General features: G+C 48.7%; 1 protein-coding gene across 1 annotated transcript in view; it reads left to right on the forward strand.

Moving 5' to 3' along the window:
- Positions 1-281: 281 nt before the first annotated feature.
- Positions 282-21,603, forward strand: part of SPTA1 (spectrin alpha, erythrocytic 1) — a 47,215-nt gene continuing 25,893 nt past the window's right edge. The window contains exons 1-23 of the mRNA XM_049776748.1: positions 282-518; positions 1,266-1,391; positions 2,017-2,157; positions 2,720-2,866; positions 3,958-4,091; positions 4,345-4,489; positions 6,081-6,235; positions 6,579-6,714; positions 6,852-6,953; positions 7,971-8,108; positions 8,960-9,070; positions 9,920-9,997; positions 10,110-10,265; positions 11,135-11,339; positions 12,177-12,358; positions 12,626-12,869; positions 13,534-13,656; positions 14,261-14,478; positions 15,518-15,610; positions 17,380-17,517; positions 18,533-18,684; positions 19,139-19,325; positions 20,773-20,874. Of these exons, the coding sequence (XP_049632705.1) occupies positions 282-518; positions 1,266-1,391; positions 2,017-2,157; positions 2,720-2,866; positions 3,958-4,091; positions 4,345-4,489; positions 6,081-6,235; positions 6,579-6,714; positions 6,852-6,953; positions 7,971-8,108; positions 8,960-9,070; positions 9,920-9,997; positions 10,110-10,265; positions 11,135-11,339; positions 12,177-12,358; positions 12,626-12,869; positions 13,534-13,656; positions 14,261-14,478; positions 15,518-15,610; positions 17,380-17,517; positions 18,533-18,684; positions 19,139-19,325; positions 20,773-20,874 (3,450 nt within the window). The remainder of the gene's footprint in view (positions 519-1,265; positions 1,392-2,016; positions 2,158-2,719; positions 2,867-3,957; positions 4,092-4,344; positions 4,490-6,080; positions 6,236-6,578; positions 6,715-6,851; positions 6,954-7,970; positions 8,109-8,959; positions 9,071-9,919; positions 9,998-10,109; positions 10,266-11,134; positions 11,340-12,176; positions 12,359-12,625; positions 12,870-13,533; positions 13,657-14,260; positions 14,479-15,517; positions 15,611-17,379; positions 17,518-18,532; positions 18,685-19,138; positions 19,326-20,772; positions 20,875-21,603) is intronic.

A 21,603-nucleotide genomic window follows, 5' to 3' on the forward strand; every position in this document is an offset into this window, starting at 1 on the left:
TAATTGGGAAGAAAACCAACTACAGATTTGTAGTTTGTGGAGAAAGGGACAGATAGGAACAAATAACACGTGAAAAACTATTCCCAAATGTTTGTGCTTTATCTCTGAAGTGAATTAGACATCTTAAAACATTGCCTAAACTGTGCTCAGATGATCATCACATAAAATTCTCAGTCTCTGGAAATGACAGGGGTTCCTTCTGTCCCTTTGTTCAAGCATGGCACTTTATCCAGGTGAATTTTGCTATGGTCATTCATCCAGTTTGGTTTTCTCCCCAGGCTATGGAGAGCGGGGGCCCCAAGGTGCTGGAGACAGCAGAGGAGATCCAGGAGCGGCGCCAGGAGGTGCTGGGCCGGTATCAGAGATTCAAGGACCTAGTGGCTGAGCGAGGCCAGAAGCTGGAAGAGTCCTACCACTACCAGGTTTTCAGGAGAGATGCCGATGACCTGGAGAAGTGGATCCTGGAGAAGCTAAAAGTCTTGGAAGATAAGAGTTATGAAGATCCCACCAACATTCAGGTTCTTATTGTCCCATCCCAGCAGTCCCCTGGACGTTGTGGGTGTGGTGGTGGGGACATGGGACCACTTATCTGCTGTCTGCCAGCCTGGTGAGAAGTCAAGTGACATTATCTGTGCAGGACAGAGCTGTACCTCCTTGGCCCACAGGGTTCTCTGCAGGGAAATCTGCTGATATGACATCAGTGGCTTCACTCTCAAAGGCCCAGCTGTGGAAGAAACAGGCTGTTGTGGGTGTTGTGTGATGTCACAGGCATGGGGATCTCTTTGCATTCCCTCTTCTCAGAAAGAGGGGGAGCAACCAGGAGATTCATGGATTTTCCCCAAAATAGCTCTTCATGGTCTGAAGTCTAAGAGAGGCCCTGGAGGGGGCCTCGGTGAAAGCTCTGTCCCCTGCTGGTGGAGAAAGAGCAGAAGAAAGGAATCCCTTACCCCAGGAGGAAGCAGTTTTAGAAGAGCATCCAGACACCCCCAATGTAACCATTGGGTTACAGACAGAGCTGATGTCAATATCATCCTCCAGACAACCTTTGCCCACCCTGCCTGCTTGGGGACAGCCCCATGTAACTTCTTGAAAGGGGACAGACCTTGTCTTCTTTTCTCTCCAGAGGAGGACTGGCATTCTAGAGAAGCAAACCTCACCTGTGGGACCCTCTTTGCCTTCTTTGCCCAGAGGGTCTCAGCTGAGGCCATGGAAATTGTCTGTGTCCTGGGACACTGGCCCCAGGCCAGCACCTTCTCTGTTCACAGGGAAAATACCAGAAGCATGAAGCCTTGGAGGCTGAAGTGCAGGCCAAGTCGAGGGTCCTGCCTGAGCTTGAGGAGATCCGGTCACTCCGCTTTGCTGAGGGGCACTTTGCTCATGAGGATACCAAGGTAAGGTGCAGTCAGCTCCCAGTGCCCTCCCTGAGCTCCTGGAGTCTCTGGGTGCTGGAATCCCCAGCAGATGGAGCAGGAGGACTTCCCGGGGCTTCTTCCAGTGGGTTTTTCCTAGAGCTTCTATTTCCTTTGTTCATTGGGTCATCCTGAAATCTCAGTTGTTCCTACATTATGCCCTCACTCCAAGGTGTCCTCACTTCCAAGGCCTCATGCCCTCACCTCCATGGTGTCCTCACCTTCATGCTTCATGCCCTCATCTCCATGATGACCTTACATCCATGAGCCCATGGACTCACCTCCATGGTGCTAACCTCCTTGACCTCATGCCCTCTTCAGCTCAGGGATTTTCTGTGCAGGATCAGCAGAATGACTGATATGCCCTTCTCAGCATAGCCCCTGCTTAGAGCTGACTTATGTCCTGCATGTGTTTCTCAGCCTAATTTTCATACATGAGCCATGCTTGTTCACTGCAAAGCTCTCCTTTTGGAAAGACCATGTTTGGCTCAGTTGATGTTGATATTCATCTATTCTTTCAACTTGTGAGCTGGGCTTGGTGCCCTGGAAAAAAATGTCTAGCACAGCCCTGTGGGAGCCTGCGGTTTCTGCCCTCTCTACCCCCCAGGTGCACTTGGAGGAACTGTGCCGCCTGTGGGACTTCCTGCTGGAGCTGTTGCAGAAGAGGGGGGCCCATCTGCTTCGGGTTCTGCGGCTCCAGCGCTTCCTGCAAGAATGTGCTGATATCCTGGAATGGGTGGCAGACAAGGTGAGCAGCCTCGCTACTGGGTTTACACTCTGGTGAGCATGACATGCTTCTTCCTCACTGACTGGGAAAGGAGGCACTGGGGTGGAGGTCTGGGAGTATACAGTGCTGAGAGTCAGTCTGATGGGTAAGTGAAGTATCTGCCACTAGCCAGGGTCCCTCCCTAGCCTTTCTCTCTGGGCTGAGCTGAGAACCTTCTTCCCACCCTGGCCTGAGATCTACCAGGTGGGTTTGCTGCCCACATCCTCAGAAACCAGGTCTGTGAAGGACTGCCTATCCAGTAGAATCTACAGAGTTGTGGGAGTGGGATTGGGTCGAATCCAAAGTCTGAGGGTCTTTGTTCCAGCAAAGGTCATACCTCCCTGTAACCCAATTCTCTCTTGAGTTTATGGGAGGCTTTACCACCCTGAGCTCTGGCCCATACACATTCTCCTGGGAAGTGGCTGTACACTCAGAGTCTCTTGCTCCTTCCATGACACCAGAGTTTGGGGGAGTCCCTGTGTGGCTGGTGACCAGGCCTGCAAGGCTCCCAGGAGGCCTGGTGACTGACTGACTGTGCACACAGGAGGCCATCGTGACATCGGTGGAACTTGGGGAGGACTGGGAGCGCACAGAGCTTCTACACAAGAAGTTTGAGGAGTTCCAAGTGGACCTGGGAGCACGCAAGGGTCGAGTAGATGGGGTGAACCAGTATGCCAATGAGTGTGCTCAGGTGAGAGGGTCTCAGCCATGGCATCTGGGCCTTGGTGAGGGGAGTGAGTGTGTGATACAAATGTGGGTCCTTCCTTCCTAACACATATGATGTCATGCATATGATAGATATGTGGGCTATTCACAATATGCATGATGTCACATATCATGCATGGCATCTCACATGTGACATTGTGTGAGACCTTCATAGCTCATGATAGTAGTAGGGATTCTTCATAGCACACATGATATATCACATGTGACACACATGTGGGACCTTTAGACACTCATGGTGTTTTATACCTGTTGGGCATGTGGATCCTTCATGACATGCATAATGTCTCACATGTGAAAAATATGTGGAACCTTCATAATACTTGTGATAGCTTTCATGTGGTCTTCCTGGAGTGACCACAGCTGGCTTGCTTGCTTCTTTGTCCTCATTGCTCAGCTAGCTATGTAGCCCCAATGTTAGCATGGTGTTGGAGTGTTGGCCACCACCGCCTCTGTGTGTTCTGTCCATTGCCAGTGTCTCTGAAAATTCTCCAATTACCCTCTGTCCCCTGCAGTGGAACGCCTTCCTACTGACCAGCACACACTCTATCACATTGAGTATCTGGCCCTTAGCTCATAGCAGGGGAATTTTTGAAAATGGAGTCATGTTGTACACAGGGAATCTTTCTCTTCATCACTGTCCAGGCTCTTTAGGGCTCTTGGGGTAATAGGGCCAAGCAGTGAAGGGACACGTTTAGAGTGTGTGAAAATTGAAGATGAGAGATAGGAGAGCAGGGAAAACACCTGCTTTGCACATAGTCAACCTGGGCACCATCCCTGGTATCCCTTAGGGGCCTTCCCAATACCACCGGGAATGTTCTTGAGCACAGAGCCAGGTGTAAGCCCTGGATGTGTCTCCAAAACAGCAGAGCAGGTGATGGAAACTCAGCCTGCATGCAGGCATAGGGATTGGAGATGACACTTAGGCTGGCTTTGAGCATGGCCAGATGAAGGTGGCGTGGATGGCACCCATGCTCCTGGCACAGAAATAGACATAATTATCCCAGATATGGGGTGGGGGAGCAGCCATGCCTGAGTGTACCCTGTCCCTCTGCTCAGGAGAACCACCCAGAGCTGCCGCTAATCAGGGAGAAGCAGGCTGAGGTGAATGCTGCCTGGGACCGTCTCCACGACCTGGCGCTTCAGCGGCGGAAGACCCTGTCCAATGCGGCAGACCTCCAGCGATTCAAAAGGCATAGTGTGGGGTCTCTTGGGGGACTGCATGGTGTGGGCACTCCTGGAGTTTGTCAGAGGTCTTTGTGGAAGGGCCTGGGGGAAGACCTGGGAAGCCTGATGAAAGTCTTGGAGGTACTGAATCTCTGTCAGAAGGCCTTGGGGAGCCTGTGGCGGGTCCTTCTGATTGTGCTTTCTAGGGGGAAACTGGGCATTTTTCAGGGTGCAGTCTGGGCAGGCTGCCTCCAAGTAACACCCACAGGCCATGTGCAGGGACGTGAAGGAGGCCAGACAGTGGATGCAGGAGAAGGAGCCACTACTCAGGTCTGAGGACTATGGCAAGGATCTGGTGAGCGCCGAATCACTGTTCCACAGTCACAAGGGTCTGGAGCGCAGCCTGGCAGTCATGGACGACAAGGTGAGACAGCCTGGCTTCCTGCCCCACATGCTCCCATGCTGCCAGGATCTGCTCCGGGTTCTGGGTTCTTCCTCTTTGTCAATTCTTTTTTTTTTTTTTTTTTTTTGGGCCACACCCGGTGGTGCTCAGGGGTTACTCCTAGCTCTGTGCTCAAAAATCACTCCTGGAAAGCTCGGGGGACCATATGGGATACTGGGAATTGAACTCGGGTCCATCCCTGGTTGGTGGTGTGCAAGTCAAATGCTCTACCAATGCACTATTGCTCCAGCCCCCCACCCCCAAATTTTTTTGTTTTTGTTTTTTTTTTGTTTTTGGATTTTGGGCCACACCTGACAGTACTCAGGGCTTATTCCTGGCTCTGTGCTTAGAAATCGTTCCTAGCAGGCTCTGGGGACCATATGGGGGTGATGGGGATTATACCCAGGTCTGTCCTGGATCAGCCACATGCAAAGCAAACATGCTACTGCTGTGCTATCACTCTGATCCTTCGTCACATTTTGTCAAGCTCTGTGACTTAAGGCAAATAAAATGGGCCTCCAAAGCCAAGTACTGATCACTGTTTTCACCTGCACATGTTCTCTCTGGGTACACTAGGCCTTTCTTTCGACCCCCAGGGACTGTTCCTGACTCCCATACAGACAATCTGAGAGTGTGGGTATGTCTCTGCTCTCTTGCTGCAGGGAACATCTTTCTGTTTTGCCCACAACGTTTATGATCAGAAATAACAGTTCAGGGACTGAGAGGAAGAGGTCTGGTTTAAGTTTGTTCTAAGTAGGTCAGTATCTGCAATAGGAAAGTGCTGGAGAGCGAGGGTCTTGGGGACACTCTTTGGAGGCAGCTTGTGGGCAGGACCACAAGGGTCTTAGCAGGATCTTCAGTGTGCATGGACTGGTCCGGGGTGAATGGGGCTGAAGCAGGGGCACTGTGATGATAAAACAAGATAGATGTAAGAGAGAAAACCTTGAGGTCTGGGGGACCGAGAGTCCCAATTGTCCTCTAAGTGCAGTATTTATTGTTTAGGATCAGGAACACAGGAATAAAGAGCAAATGTTTACAGACAGTTGTCTATCTTTGCTCATCTAACTTGGCTACATTTTTTTTGGCCACACCCCGTGATGCTCAGGGTGCTATGCGCTCTTGCTATGCGCTCAGAAATTGCTCTTGGGGGACCATCTGAGACACTGGGGGATCAAACCACGATCCATCCAAGGCTAGCACGGGCAAGGCAGATACCTTAGCACTTATGCCACCACTCAGGCCCTTGACTACATTTTTTACAGATCAAAGGTACCCAGAGTAGCCAATGCACAAGTCTTTGGATTGTCTTCTTCTGGGAGAAGGGGCAGATAAAAGAGTAGATACAGGATCTCAGCAAGAGTGCATTCCCTAAAGGTAGTTAGGAATTAGGATTCCTAAATAACCTTTTTAGCCTCCTCCAGACTATTTTCTTTCTAGCTAAGCATATTTATTTCCTGGATGTCTGTCTATACAATCAGAGTGTGGCCTCACTGGATGGGCATGGTTACATCCTCCCAGAAGTATCAGTGAAGGTGCTGAGACCTACATTTGCCAGAGCCCCTCTTGCTCTTAGGTGAAAGAGCTGTGTGCCAAAGCTGACAAGCTGTCACGCTTGCACCCCTCGGAGGCTGCCCACATCCAGCAGATGAAGGAGGAGCTGATGGCTGGCTGGCAACAACTGCGGGACCTGGCCACACACAGACATGCTCAGCTGCAGGCATCCTACTGGTGAGAGCCTCCTGCAGGGTACAGTTTGGGGAGACAGGGTGTGCCCAAACCTGGGAACCCTCATGTGCAGTGGATCCCACACCTGTACTGTGTTCCCTCACCTGCAGTGTGTCCCAAAACCAGTACTGGGTCCCCAAACCTATACTGGGTCCCCAAACCTATACTGGGTCCCCACAACTGTACTGAGTCAGCTCACCTGTACTGGGTCCCCACAACTGTACTGAGTCCTCTCACCTGTACTGGGTCCCCTCACCTCCACAGCCTTGGGGAAAGGAGCATATGGGGCAGGGAACCCTGTGCTCACCTCAGTGCCCCTGGATAACCCTTCATCCTGTTTTCCTAGGTACCAGCGGTTCCTGTCAGACTATGAGGAGCTTTCAGGCTGGATGAGGGAGAAGACAGCTCTGATCAACGCTGATGAGCTGCCCACTGATGTGGCTGGTGGGGAAGCCCTGTTGGACAGGCACCAGCAGCACAAGGTGTGGGACCCAAGAGATTGGGGGTGGGGCCATAAGAATGGGTCTTGGGGAGCCAGGAGGATGGGACATGGAGTCTGGGACAATGGAAGACTGGGGCATAACAGCTTCTGCTTCTCTCATGTGCCATATGGCCACAGCATGAGCTGGACTCTTACAATGACCGATTTCAATCTGCGGAAGAGACTGCCCAGGCCCTGCTGGACACTGGTCATGAAGCATCTGAGAAAGTTCAGGAGAAGGTGGGTCAGCTGGATGGAGAAATGATCCTGTGTGTGCAGATGTGTGTACAGGAATGATGCAGTGTGTTGATCACACATAAAGGGTGCACACATGTGTTCATACACAGAGCATATGCATGCATGTGCTACACACAAAAGATAACTGGCATGCTTACATACATGTACACTTGTATGTAGATGTGTGATTGAGTATGCATGTGAGTATGGGTGTGCATATATATGCATGAGTACATACATGGTGCAGTATGTTCATCAATGCAACATAGGCACACAAATAACAATGCACTCAGATACATACTAAACACATGCACAAACATGGTACATGCGTGAGAATGGTGAACAGATATGTTTGTATACATACATGTACAGTATTGTGATTTGTGCTTGTGAATGTATACGTGTGTATACATACAGGTGTGATGCAGTGTATTGATAATATGTTCACATGGCCATGCACACATATGTACATGTACTCAACTCACAACCAAACATGCATGTATGTACAGCATGTTGCACAACACATGCAGATGAAAACAGGAATGTTTTGATGCATGTGTGCACACATTTGTGTGTGATTATTCATGTTTATGTGCGTACAAGTGTGACACGGTACATTGATCACATGCACATAGCATGTGCAGACGTATGTATATGACTCAGACCACACACTGAGCACACACACCACATAGGTAAGTTTGCACACATGTTCACATGCATATTGCACATATTGCACATATTGCACAGGTCAAGTGTGCTTGCTTGTGTGTGCACATGTATGTGTGTGAGTGTGTGTGTGTCAGGAGGAAGGCTGTGCTCACTGCAGGTGCTCACGGCAGCCATTGTGTCTGTGCCACGTAACCAGAATGGTATTGTCCACAGGGTGCCACTACCATGCCTAATCACTGCCCACATAGGGATGGCACCATAAAGCTTCTACCTGTGCACCTTCTATGAGAAGAACAGCAGGATAAGGGAATTGTCAACTCAGCATCCTCTTATACCCCTTCCTCTGTACAGATGTTTGATCTTGCCAGCAATTGGGCAGCTCTGTTGGAGCTGTGGGAGAAACGGCAGCAGCAATACCGGCAGTGCCTGGACCTGCATCTCTTCTACCGTGACAGTGAGCAAGTAGACAGCTGGATGAGCAGGCAGGAGGTATGGACAACCTCCCACAAAACCCCACATATGGCCTTCACCACAGCCACTTCCCAGCCAGTGTGGTCCAAGGGCAGATCTAGCCATTCCAAGGTTCTTGTTTTTGGTTTTCTGTTTGTTTGGGGGCTATACTCAGCAGCACTCAGGTGTTACTCCTGGCTCTGCACTCAGAAATTACTCCTAGAATGTTCAGAGGACCATATGAGTTGCCAGGTATCAAACCCAGGTCTGCCACGTGCAAGGCAAATGCCCTCCATGCTGTGCTATCTCTCTAGCACATGAAGTCAATTATTAAAAAATATAAATACCACAATTCACTCCCATGGGTAAATAGAATATTTAGGTCTCTCTATAACTATTAGAAAAGTGATTTGTTTTTGTTTTTGGGTCACGGTTGGCAGTGCTCAGGGATTATTCCTGATGCCAAGCTCAAGAATCCCTCCTGGCAGTGCTTTGGGAAGCATTTTGGATGCTGGGGGTTGTACCCAGGTTGGCCATGTGTCAGGCAAACATCCTCTTCTCTGTGCTATTGCTCTGGCTCACCATTTCAAGCTTCTTATAACCCTGCATTTCTGTTTAAAACCAGAAAACAAACATCAGGTTGCTGAGGGCTCAAGGAGAGATGTGGGGGTTCTCAGGACTTCCTGAGAGGCCACATCCTCGTGAAGCAGCTCAAAGCTCACACTGGTGGTTGTCCCCAGGAAGATGCATGTGGAAAGATGGAGATGGGTTAGGAGGGAGGCTGAAGCTCCCATTGCTGCCTGATGTGGTGGTGTCCCATGGTGTCCACTATCCACCACAGAGTCCAGCAAAATGGCATGGGCCCAGCTCAGCGTCTTCTGTGCTTATAGGCCTTCCTGGACAACGAAGAGCTGGGCAACTCAGTAGGCACCGTGGAGGCTCTCTGCTTGAAGCACGCAGACTTTGAGAAGGCTTTCTCTGCACAGGAGGCAAAGATCATGGTGAGACGCCACAGGCAAAGCTTGGGGGGCCCTGCAAAAGCAGGGGGTCTGTGTGTTTAGAAACTATTCCTCCCAAATCTGCACTCTGTGTACTATTCCACGGGCTTCCTAGACCCTGAGTGGCCATGTCCCTCACAGAACCAGAGAGCAGGACTGGGAAGGGCAGGTATTTTTGTGTACACCTTTGTAAGCAGCTGCAGAAAGAGTGGACAATTGCTGTGCTCAATTCCCCAGCTATCTCTGGTCTTAGCCACACACCGGCCATTGACACATACAGAGAAGAAGCTATAGAGCTGTAGCTCCTTCTGATTCTTTGCGGGGGAGTACATACCTGTTGATTCTCAGAGATTCTCAGCTCTGCTCTCCTCGAAGTGTTGGATGGAGACACATCCGGGTAGTGGGGGATTGAACTTAGATTGGTCACTTGCAAGGCAACACCCTCCCTGCTGTGCTATCGCTTGGGTCCCTCAGGCTCTTGATTTTGAGAGGAAACTGCACTTGCCATGGTCCTTATTTGTCTATACTCTTGGTCCCACTGCCAAAAGCCAACCATGTGGAATGATATTACTTGAGTGTGGCCATTGATTTTACATAATTTTCCTAATTCCATGAAGGTGCATTGATGATTCTAGGGCTACTTCATGAATCTGAGTGAAAATCCCTTCCTCCTGTCCAGTGTCCACACAGGTGTATGAAGGACAGGCATAGGGCACAGCAGCCCCTGGGTAACATTTTGAGCACAAATGAATTATCTGTGGCCAATGGCACAAAGAAACTGCCAGAAGCTTATAGCAGATGGGACCCAGGCCCTGGGTTTGCTGACTGCACTCTCCCTCCACTATTTTTCAGACCATGGATGAGACAGCAAACAAGCTGATAGATAATGGCCACTATGATGCAGAGAAAATCGCTGACATCCGGGACCGGGTATGTCACTTGCTCCTGTGTAGGGCCTAGAAGAACCCAGGCCTGTATCCACGGTGGTTGGGGCAGCCTGTTTGCATGGCCTGTTTGCAGTGGAGTCTGCTTGTATTCACAGCTGCTAGCTCGGCGAGACACCTTGCGGAATAGAGCGGCCACCCGACGTGAAAAGCTGGAAGCTTCGCTACTCCTGCAGAAATTCTATCAGGACTCAGATGACTTGAAGAATTGGATCAACAAGAAAAAAAAGCTGGCAGATGAGGAAGACTACAAGGTAGGCAGTGAGATCCAGACCTGAATGTGGCTTGGTTTGGTGGGCCAGTCTCAGAGCTGCTGGTAGCTGCTGGCCAGTGACAAGGTTGAACTCAGAGGCCAGCACACCCCACTGTATGCTCAGTGCTACTTTCTGAGTGCTGTGCTTGCAGCACTACCCTTGTCCTTCATTTCTCACTGCCCCTCTGATGGTGCTGAACACAGTGTCGTGCCTGTGCCCATCTCTTGCCCATTGGTACAAACTTACCTTGGGAACAGCAAGCAGGCAGAAATGGTGGCCATGGGCTGTACTCAGCTTTTGTGGCTCAGGAATATGATTTGGAAACTCCAGTCTGCCATGATGCTACTGTAGGGGGTGACTGAGTGCAGAGTCAGAGCAAACACCTGTGCATGGGGACCAAGAGACTTCCTGTGTGCCTAGCCAGGGCCTGAAAAAGCTGCTATTTTGTCACTGAGCTGTGGGATGGCATGAAGCATCTATAGTTGTGTTTTGAAATAAACAGCTACACACAAACACCTACTGGACAGGAAGAAGCTGAGGAGGCCTCCCCAAGCCCTAATAGCAGTGGACTGAGACTTCTCAGTTTCTCATGGACACAGCCTCTTCTGCTGAAAGGACACAGAAAGGGCAGGAATTCTCAGGGGGAATGTGTGTACTGAAGGGAGGTTCTGTGTGCTATGGGGGCTCATGCTCATGTGCTGATGGAATCTATGAACCTTCTGGGGCTGTGCTTCCTGCCCATTGGGGGCATCTGGCTCTGTCTGGCTTTACGAGGTCCGCCCTGCTGCCACAAAACATGAGGATTTGTATCCCAGGCTCCAGTGTTTGTACTCCTTTTGCTAACTGCTTCCCTCTTACTTTCCTTCCAGGAAACACAGAACTTAAAGAGCCGTGTCCAGAAGCAACAGGTGTTTGAGGAGGAGCTGGCAGACAATGAGAAGCTTCTCCACAGCTTAGAGCAGACAGGCCAGGAGATGATCGAGACAGGCCACTATGCCTCTCCCCAGGTGGCTGCACGTGTGGAGGAGGTCCAGGGGCTCTGGAAAGAGCTGTTAGAGGCCACAGCACAGAGAGGTCAGCACAAGGTTGCCATGTGGGGATGTGGGGTCATGGAGGGGACATGGAAGGCATTCAGCGGCTCAGAGAGATACTTTGTGGATGAGTCTGGAGACCCTCCCAATGCTGGTTAGGGAAAAGCTGTCCACTGTGGTGGAAGCAATTCTACAATCCACCATACAATATTTCACAGCAAACACAGGCTACACAGATATGATGTAACTATTTGTGCCATGTCCCCAGATACTGTTCTGAAACATGGAGAATCATAACATTTACTCAAAGAGAAAATTGTGAGGTTGGTTTGTATTGAGGACAAGCAGGAGAAAAATTCTGAGAAAGACTTTTTTGTGGGGGTTTGTTTTGGGGCCACATCTGTTGATGCTCAGGGGTTACTCCTAGCTCTGTACTCAGATATTATTCCTGGCTGACTCAGGAGACACTATGGGATATAAGGGATCAAACCTGTGTTGACCATGTTCAAAGTAAGTGACTTACCTGCTGTACTATTGCTCTGGCCCCTGACAATGACATTTATAAGGGATGCTTTGAGATCCTCAGGTCCTAGAACTCTTCTTTTGGGGAGCATAGTGTCTGGCATTTCTCTAGGAAAGGGAAGTGCATTGCAAACAAACATACATGTGCTGATGACCATATAACTTCACCAGGATGCCTTGCCCAAGAGTAGACAGTGTTATTTAGCTCCATTTGTGTAACAAATTCCTTCCACTTTGTACCAATCCAAGGGGCTTTCTTAGTCACAAAAGAGTGTGCTGTGTCCAGCCCTTGTGCTGGATACCCTCGAGCAGGCAGGCTCATGAGTTCTCGGTACTATCACTCTGGGTTTGTCTCTAGGGACCCAGCTGTATGATGCCAACCAGCAGCTGCAATTTGAGAACAATGAGGAGGATCTTCTGCGCTGGCTAGAGGAGGTGGAATGGCAGGCGGCTTCCGACGACTATGGGAAAGGCTTGGCTGATGTGCAGAACCTGCTGAGGAAACATGGCCTACTAGAAACGGCCCTAGGAAACCGCCAGGTGTGTGTGTGTGTGTGTGTGTGTGTGTGTGTGTGTGTGTGTGTGTGTGTGTGTGTACGTACAGGGTGTAGGCAGATGGGTGTTGTTGGCTGAGGCTCTGGTGACTGGACCTCACTGTCCCCCACTCAGCACTACCTCTGCTCAGAGTCTTTGTGAGGGCTCCTCCCACCTTGCTTCTTGTGTTTGCTTGGGTTCCTCCAGATTTCCATGGGGAATGGCTCTCTAGCCCCCACCCCCAACCTTTTGGGCTCTCTCTGCTTCCCACAGGGCCAGATGAACACCCTCACAGACCTGGCGGCATACTTTGAGGAAACAGGCCACCCTGATGCCGGGGACATCCGGGCACGGCAGCAGTCCCTGGCATCTCGGTTCGAGGCTCTGAAGGAGCCACTGGCTGCCCGCAAGAAGCGACTCACAGATCTGCTGCGTTTGCAGCAGATCTGCAGAGACACGGAAGACGAAGAGGCCTGGATCCAGGAGACTGAGCCCTCAGCTGCCTCCACCCAACTGGGTGAGTCCCCCCTGGCTGTCAGGTCTTGAAGAAGCTGCTGTGGTACCATCCCTGACCCATGATAATTGTCCTGCCTTTGAGAAGACTGAGGCCATCTCAGAAGGAAAAGTCAGCTCACTCCAGCCTGAGCTCAGATTCTGTAAAGGGCCATGGCCCAGTATCTGAGGGTCCAGTGCTGTGCCCACCTGCTCAGCACTCTTATTTTAATAATCTAAATCATAGCAGAATGGAAGGGCACATAGAAGGCACAATTCCAGTACCCATCCTTCACCATGACAGGCACATGAAGGCACAGAAAGATGTCATACCACAGAGTGTACTCAAGAGAGCAACTCAGAGGCATTTAGTTCTTCTAGAAGGGGAAGTTCCTCATCCATCACAGGGCACACAGTGTTGGGGGAGGAGAGGTATGATGGAGACCAGAATTCCATATGTGAGACTGTGGCCCTGTGATCTTTGCTGAGTGCTTACTGGGAGGCCATCATGTGCTGTTCTCATGTCCACCAGGAAACCTTAGAGGTTATCAACAGGGCTACTTAGGAACATGACAGAAAGGAGCATGGGCTGACCTGGGGGGATCTAATTGCTTTCAGAAGGTCAAGGAGAAAAGTGGGAATTTCAGGTTCCCAGGAAGTCCTCAACCTCTGACTTTCTATCTCGGCAGGCAAGGATCTGATCGCCTCCAAGAATCTTCTCAACAGGCACCAGGTCATCCAGGATGACATTGAGAGCCACAGGCCACGCATCCAGGCTATCACAGACCGGGGGACCAGGATGGTAGAGGAAGGTGTGTGGTTGTATTGGGAGGGCAGAGATCTGATGCCTGCAGCTTGAGGTGGTCCCTTGGTTTCTTCTTCTGCACCATCACTGAAGTCCTGGAGCTGCCTCCAAGGAAGCTTTGATGAGAAGTGAGCAGAATCCTATCTCTTGGGACAGAATGGTGTCTTTCCTGGCTTAGTTTACTTGCACAGGCCCTGGGAGTAATGGCCTTCCTCCTTGCAGGCAGGTCTGCTCAGCTCCTGTGCCAGACACCACTGGGATATCTGTCCCTACCTTTAAACACAGCTCCTTGGCCAAGTGACACTGCCTCCTGTGGTCACTGGGAGTCACAGTAGATCCTATGTTCCCAGAAGACACACTCTTTGCTTGTTGGAAAACCACTGGGGTTGCTAGTGTTTGGGGATGAAGAGTGAGCAAGTCACCCCAACCCTCTGTGAGCAGGACAGAGTGCTGGCTTTGAGCCTCTTTCCACATCTGGGTCTGTGCTTAGCTAGACCCCCACCAGATGCATTCTGTGGCATCCATGTCATAATTTCTACAGACACTATTGAATTGGGGCACCCCAGTACCAAGCTTAGTGATGACTCTTTGTCTCCATGATGGCTCCATAGGACACTTTGCAGCAGATGATGTGGTGTCCCGGGTTCAGAGTTTGAATGAGAATATGGAGTCTCTTCAGGCCCGGGCAGCACGGCGTCAGAAAGATCTGGAGGGCAACGTCCAGTTCCAGCAGTACCTGGCTGACCTGCATGAGGCTGAGGCATGGATTCGAGAGAAGGAACCTATTGTGAACAACACCAACTATGGAGCAGACGAGGAGGCTGCTGGGGTGAGGAGCTTCTCATACTGGCAATGGGCAGGGAGTGCACAGGTTCTAGGACATTGTTTGGGTTTTTCAATGATGACCTTTTGGCCTTCATCTGCTGGGACACCCCAAGAGTTGACCTAAGAGTCTCCACATTTTTCTAATGTCACAAACATCCACAGATTTTTTGGAGGTGATCTTCATCTGAAAGGGCTTGTCCAGAGCTCCACACTTGACTTGTTTCTCCCCAATTACCCTAGAGTGGCCCCGAGAGGTCATAAACAAGCCTTAACTTTAGAGAGAAGCAATTCCTCTCTCACAGAATCTAGAAGGTGAGTCTGATAAGAAAGATCCCACCAAGCTCACATCCCCCTTCCACCCTGCCTCTTCCGGGGTATTGTCCTTGCACTCTGTGTTAAGTTCATTGCAGTAAAGCATGCTGCTGGCAGCATCTTCTCAGTCTGATCTGGATAATTTTGACTTTATTTTGACAACATTCAGATTGTTATTCATATTTTTAACCTCTTATTCTCCTTTTTTTACTTTATTAAAAAATGCATCACATTGTTGACATAGTTGACCGTATTACATTTGTTTCCAGATAAGTGAAAGCAAAGTTACTGAAAAAAAAAAATAGAAAGAAAAAAATAAAAACGAAAAAGGAACAAAAAAGGAAAAAAGAACGAAACATATAGTAGCAAGCACATTTGTGAAAATTATTGTATCTCCCATGAAGTCATTAACATAATGGAAGATTAATTTATTGTCTTGGCACTTGTTAAAAATACCTCACAAATAAATAGAAAGTGGAGTCATGAAATAGTCCAGTGCCTTGATCCCTGTTCAATCTCCATATCTGCATAGTCACCCTAGCACTTCTGGGAACAATCCTTGAGCATAGAGCTGGGAGTGGCCCCTGAGCACTACCAGGTATGGCCCAAATCACCTCTTCCCAAAAGGTGTCTGAGACCAGGAGTTAGGGTGACAGGAATAACTCCAAATGTAGCTGAATTCCCAGGAATGCATCATATTATTCCTGAACTGTTTCTCCACCCACAACCAGGCTCTTCTGAAGAAGCACGAGGCCTTCCTGATAGACCTCACTGCCTTTGGGAATAGCATTCAGGCTCTTCGGGAGCAGGCCAATGCCTGCCAGGTAAGAGGGCAGAGGCATGAAGGGGAGAAGGAGAGTTGCTCTCTGTCCACTTCTCACTCACGCACTCCAGGATGCAATCTAGTGGACCCTGAGTTCTGTGACCTTGTAGCAAGAATCCCACTTCTCTCTAGGTCACATGCTCCTTCTATGGGTTTTCAGGGCCTGAGTTTCCTTCCTCCTGAGTCTCTCCTTGCTCGGGCTTTTCCTCATGGTCCTTCCTAATAATTTCCTTCATTCCCCCCCACCCCCTTTTTTAAAGTAATATCAACACTTGCTAAATCTAAGACAAATATTACTAAACTATAAAAGAGCAGTACATGGCAGCCGGTCAGTGGGCATTATTATTTTCTTTTATTTATTTATTTATTTATTTATTTATTTATTTATTTATTTATTTATTTATTTATTTATTTATTTATTTTTTATTGTGACTGAAGTTCATTACACAGAATTATTTACAGTACATAGTGACAATTAATGAAGGGCTTTCCCACCACCAATGTTGTCCTCCCTCCACTCCTGTTCCCAGCTTGTCTCCCACATATCCCTTCTTTACCCCCCCCACATATCCCTTCTTTACCCCCCCAGAATCCTAGTGTAACTGGTCTCCACCTTACAGTTTGTTATAGGTTGGGTATCTATTCTGTTTGGTGTTCCAGTCTGGTCATTTTTTTATTTACACTACATGTTCATATGACTGGTCTTGGTATCATTCTTTTCCCCCCTCAAATTTATGAGGCTGAATGATTCAAGTTATGCTATTCTGTTAGAGATAAAAAGGTTAAGGAAAAGAGAAGAAAAAACTTGGTATCAACTACTAAAATAGAAAGAAAAAAAATCACCGAATAATATCCACAAAAGTGAAAAAAAAAAAAAAAGAAAAAAGAGAAGTGAGCTTTTTCTGGTTTTGTTTTGCTTTATTTTTTTGTTTGTTTTTTGGGCATAATTATTTTCAAATGTGCAGTCAATAGATGCCTGGGCAGAAGAGACTCTTAGAGGAAGGAATGGGCGACCCTAAAAGCAAGGGAGCATGACAGGGTCCTTTAGGGCCATAGGGCCATATTATTGGAACCATGTGTTTAAAGGAGACACATGGCAGATTAACTTCTTATTATCTTGACACTTGCAAATGAGGCTTAAAAAACCCTAAAAAATAAATAGAAAGTGAAGTCACTGAAATAGTACAGTGCCTTGATCCCTATTAAATCTCTATAACTGCATAGTCACCCTAGCACTGCTGGGAACAATCCTTGAGCATAGAGCATATGGCTGTCTTGTGTAACGTCAGTGTGTTAATGATATACACATACTTGTGATGTGTAATACACCAATGATGGGGATGCTTTGTGTGTGTGTGTGTGTGTGTGTGTGTGTGTATGTGTGTGTGTGCTGCTTGCATGTGTGCATGTGTGATGTGAGGAAACAGCTCCTGAAGATAGAAAGTCAAAAGACCTGTCCGGGAAGTTCTGTCTCCACTCTAGAGGAGGGATAACCCTGTATGAAGACAAGATGTTTCACAGAGTCATTGCCCACGAGGGAGGAACATAGGATATTCAACTTGCTCATGTTCCCACTCTCTAAACTTGGTGGCCTCACCTTGCTGAGAGTCAGCAGGTCAGAAGTCTGGACACAGTTGAAGGCTGGGCTGAAGAGAAGGGAGAGCTGAGGAGGGCCAGAGGCTTTGAGCACTTCCAGTGTTTCTGACGGCCACTCTCCACCTTCCCTGGCTCTCCCCTGCTGGGATGGTGGTGTCTCCCTGCTACTTGCAGAAGCAGCAGGCTACGCCAGTGGAAGGTGCCGCCCGTGAGGAGAGGGTTGTGGCTCTGTACGACTTTCAGGCCCGCAGCCCCCGAGAGGTGACCATGAAGAAGGATGACGTCCTAATTCTGCTCAGCTCCATCAACAAGGTGCACCTACCACCCTGAGTACTTTCCTTCTGGGTCTTTCTTTATCCTCTGGGCCACACCTTTTCCCTTCTGAGCCTGGACAGAGAGCAGTCTTTTCAGCAGGAAGGAAATACCATTTTCTGCTCAGATGAAGCCCTGCAACCTTCATGGCAGGCTCAGACAGTGTGTTCTGTGGGCAGTAGATGTGACTTGTTCTACAGGATCACTGGCCTTTATCTGTCCCCTACTCTCAGTGGCAGGGCATGTCAGCATGTCTTCTTTGGGTCTATGCACACAAGAGGCAGAAAGCTAGGCTGTTAAACCCAGTTTTTCTAGTTCCAGTAGATAGATAGATAGATAGATAGATATATTGCTTTTTGCCATACCTGGTAGTGCTCAGGGGTTCCTCCTGGCTCTGTGCTCAGAATTCACTCTTGAGCAGATTTGGGGGATCATATAGGATGTCAGGGATTGAACCTGGGATTGATTTCCAAAACTCACAAGGAAGAAGAGGGTTTAGGGATGGCTTCTTGAGGGAAAAGTGGATGACAAGCTGTTCCAACTAGGATGCAATCATGGCTCCTGTCTCTGCATGGGCCCAAAGCCTCTGCCTCCCAGATCTCTGAGGAAATGAACTCAGAAGCAGACTCTAAAGGCTGTGTGTGGGTCAGGGCCAGCTGAGCATAAAAAGTTTTCTTGAGCTACTTACATTTGACTGTACTCTGGATGAGGTGGGCAGGGAAGCTGGGGGTTTGTGTGGTCTCCATGCCCCCCCCCAAAAAAAAACAACCCTGTGTGGCTCCAGAGGCTTCTGTGGTTTCTGGTGGTTTGTGCTTTACTACAAAGGGGCCAGTTGCAAGCACCAGGCCTCAGGATTGACTTCAGGAGCCCTGCCTGGCCTTGTTGGAGCCCGGGGCAGTTCAGGACCCTGAGATATGTGAGGCTGTAGGAATATCAGCCTGGGCTGCCCAGAGTCTCACAGCTCCCATGGAGTCTTGTTCCCCCAGCTGAGGCAGGGTGTGTGCTATCTCCCCAGGACTGGTGGAAGGTAGAGGCCGATGACCACCAAGGCTTTGTGCCCGCCGTGTATGTCAGAAAGTTGGCCCATGATGAGCTCCCCTCACTCCCACAGCGGCGACGGGAAGAGGTCGGGAGCATCACTCAGCGCCAGGAGCAGATCGAGGACCAGTGAGTCCAGGGCTGAAGGCCAAATTTGTCTGTCCCTTTGAGAGCTCAGAGACCAGTTGAGCAGCTTCATAGTTTCTCTTCTGTATGAGCACAGTCAGTTTCCTTTCAGTGGAAAATGTCCCTCTCTAGAGCAGGGATGGCATAAATGGTTCAGGATCTGGGACATCCCTGCTAATTGTCCCAGTACCTGCTCCCATCACATCACATCCACCAGTGCTCACTCTTCTCACACCTCTTCTCCTTGTGTCTACTCTTTCAAATCACATTCCCCAATACTTGCTTTTCTCAGATCACATCCCCTGTGCCTGCTCTCCTCACACCACGTCCCTCAGTGACTGATCTTTCCTCAGTCCCTCCTCTTCTCTCCCCTACTTCCCTTTTCTTCCTCTCTCTGACTCTCTCCTCTTCTGGACTTATGTATCTTCTTCTCCCTGAGTTCTCATCTATCTGCCAGGTACCACTCCCTCCTGGACCAAGCAGAGGACCGCCGGCGCCATCTGCTGCAACGGTACAAGGAGTTTCTGCTGGCCTATGAGGCTGGGGACATGTTGGACTGGATCCGAGAGAAAAGGGCTGAACACAGCGGGGTGGAACTGGATGATGTCTGGGAGTTGCAGAAGAAGTTTGATGAATTCCAGATGGTGAGCCAAGGACCGCTCTGCTCTCCTCCAGCTTCTTGGGGCTGCTGCCACTGTTTTCTCTTATTCCATCATGACCTAAGCAACTTCTTAACCTCAGATTTGATAAATATCTTCCTAAAGCTTTGGAGAAGAGCACATTTCAGTTCTTTCTCTGGGAGTTGTAGGTGGAAGGAAAGGCGGAGGGAATCAGTCATCCATTTTTCTGTTCCAGTCTTCACCATTTCCCAATTCTTAATCTCCAGGGAGATTGATTTCCCAAGTTCTACAAAAACCTCCCCGCCCTGTGTCCCTGATTTACTGGTGAGAGAATATGTTGTTAGATTCTGTATATAGTCTATATGCGGCAGAAGTAGAGGAAAAGAGAAGAGAATCAACCAGTTTATGTGATTCAGCACTTGCTTTTATTTTTATTTTCAAAAAATTCGCATTGAATCATTGTGAAATACACAGTTACAAAGTTGTTCATGATCAAATGAACTGATTATACAATGTTTAAGCACCAATCCTTTCACCATTATCTTGTCACCACCAATATCTCACTCTGGTCCCCAACCCTAGAAGGAGTCCTTTTGTTCTCCTGCCTTCCAGTCCACACCCTCCATTCTTTTTTTTTTTTTTTTTTTTGTTTCTTGGGTCACACCCAGTGGCACTCAGGGGTTGGTTACTCGTGGCTCTGTGCTCAAAATCGCTCCTGGCTCTGGGGACTATATGGGATGCAGGTCTGTCCTGGGTCAGCTGTATGCAAGGCAAACGCCCTACCACTGTGCTACCACTCCAGCCTCGAACCACATTCTCCATTCTACTTAATTCTCTGTTTCTTCTTATTCTCTTAATTAACAGTAATTTTAAATATCCCCTACCTTTTTATTTCTCTCTATGACTTGCTTCCCATGGAAGTCATGGTGGTGGACCAATTTGGTTGTCAGAGTAGATACAGCTGATAAAGATGTATAGACAGAGATTAGGAGGAAAAGGGAAAAGAGGGTACTATCATGACTGAATGCCAAGATGAAGAAGATTGTCATAATTTGACACAATGAATTGAAGTCCTAAAAGACCTCCTAGAGGGTTTTTTTTAATTTTTATTTATTTTTTATTTTTTATCATTGCCCTGAGTTTGGGAAAATCACTTCTGGGACCATGAACTTCTGTATAAGTCAAAGGGACCATCTTGTGGAGAGAATGTGGAATAACTCAGATATAGACCTCTGGTGGGTTGACTAGGAGAGATGTTTAACAATCTGGGGATGAGTATATGTCACAATCCAGGTAATTTGCCCCTTCCCTTAACTTGTCTCAGTATCGTGAAGTTTGGAGGAGATTAAAAGAACTATTCTTAGGGGCAGGAGTGAAGTTACAACCAGTATTAATATTTGGCCAAGCAAAGGTGAGGTGAGCCGGAACTATGACAAACTTTATTCTCCTTTGCACAAAACTTCCCACTCAGGATCTGAAAACAAATGAGCCTCGACTGAGGGACATCAACCAAGTGGCAGATGATCTTCTGTATGAAAAACTTCTAACACCACAAGGAGCTCAAATCCAGCAGGTAACCAAGGCTTCTTCAGGGAGAGTTGTAGGGGTCTTAATTTTACTTATAGGCACCCAATTGGGTCTTCTTAGTTCCACTGGAACAGATAGCAGGTGTAAGACACTGAATAGGCACAGAGAAGATCAAAGGCAAGGATCCAAATAATTCAGACACATGTATATCTAACCCCCCTGAAAATACCACCCCTTCTCTGCTACCCCCAGACCAAAAATCCAGACTTCACATATGCATATAGAAGGTGCAAAGGAAATGCAACCAGAGATGTAGAGACAGTGGGGAAGGGCCCTAACTAATAGAAGAAGACAGAATGGAGATACGTGGGTGTTCTAGACCTGATTCAGATCTGGCCCCCAAAATGAATTGAACAGTAGCAATTCAGTATCCATCCAGCTCTCTGGGTGACAGGAAAGCTGTAAGAGTTTTTTGCCCTGAGGTCACAGGGGAAGAAATCTGTCCAGAAAATACTCCTGATCCACATAGTGCTGAAAAGTGACTAGCATCCTGGAATCCAGAGGCAGGGATTTACCATTTCTTCTGGAGAAGCATCGCAGTTCTCAGTCACCAAGGCAGCCTGTCCCTGCATCTATCAGAGTTGGTAGCAATCTTAGTAGTGGACACAGGTTATGCATCTGGCTGGCTGGTTCTGCCAGGAGACTGGTTTGGAAGGGAATCAATGTCTTTTTTGGGGGGGGTGGGCAGGTGTTTTGGGCCACACCCAGTGATGCT

The sequence above is a fragment of the Suncus etruscus genome, chromosome 7 (genome assembly GCF_024139225.1).
Source record: "Suncus etruscus isolate mSunEtr1 chromosome 7, mSunEtr1.pri.cur, whole genome shotgun sequence".
Taxonomy (NCBI): Eukaryota; Metazoa; Chordata; class Mammalia; order Eulipotyphla; family Soricidae; genus Suncus; species Suncus etruscus.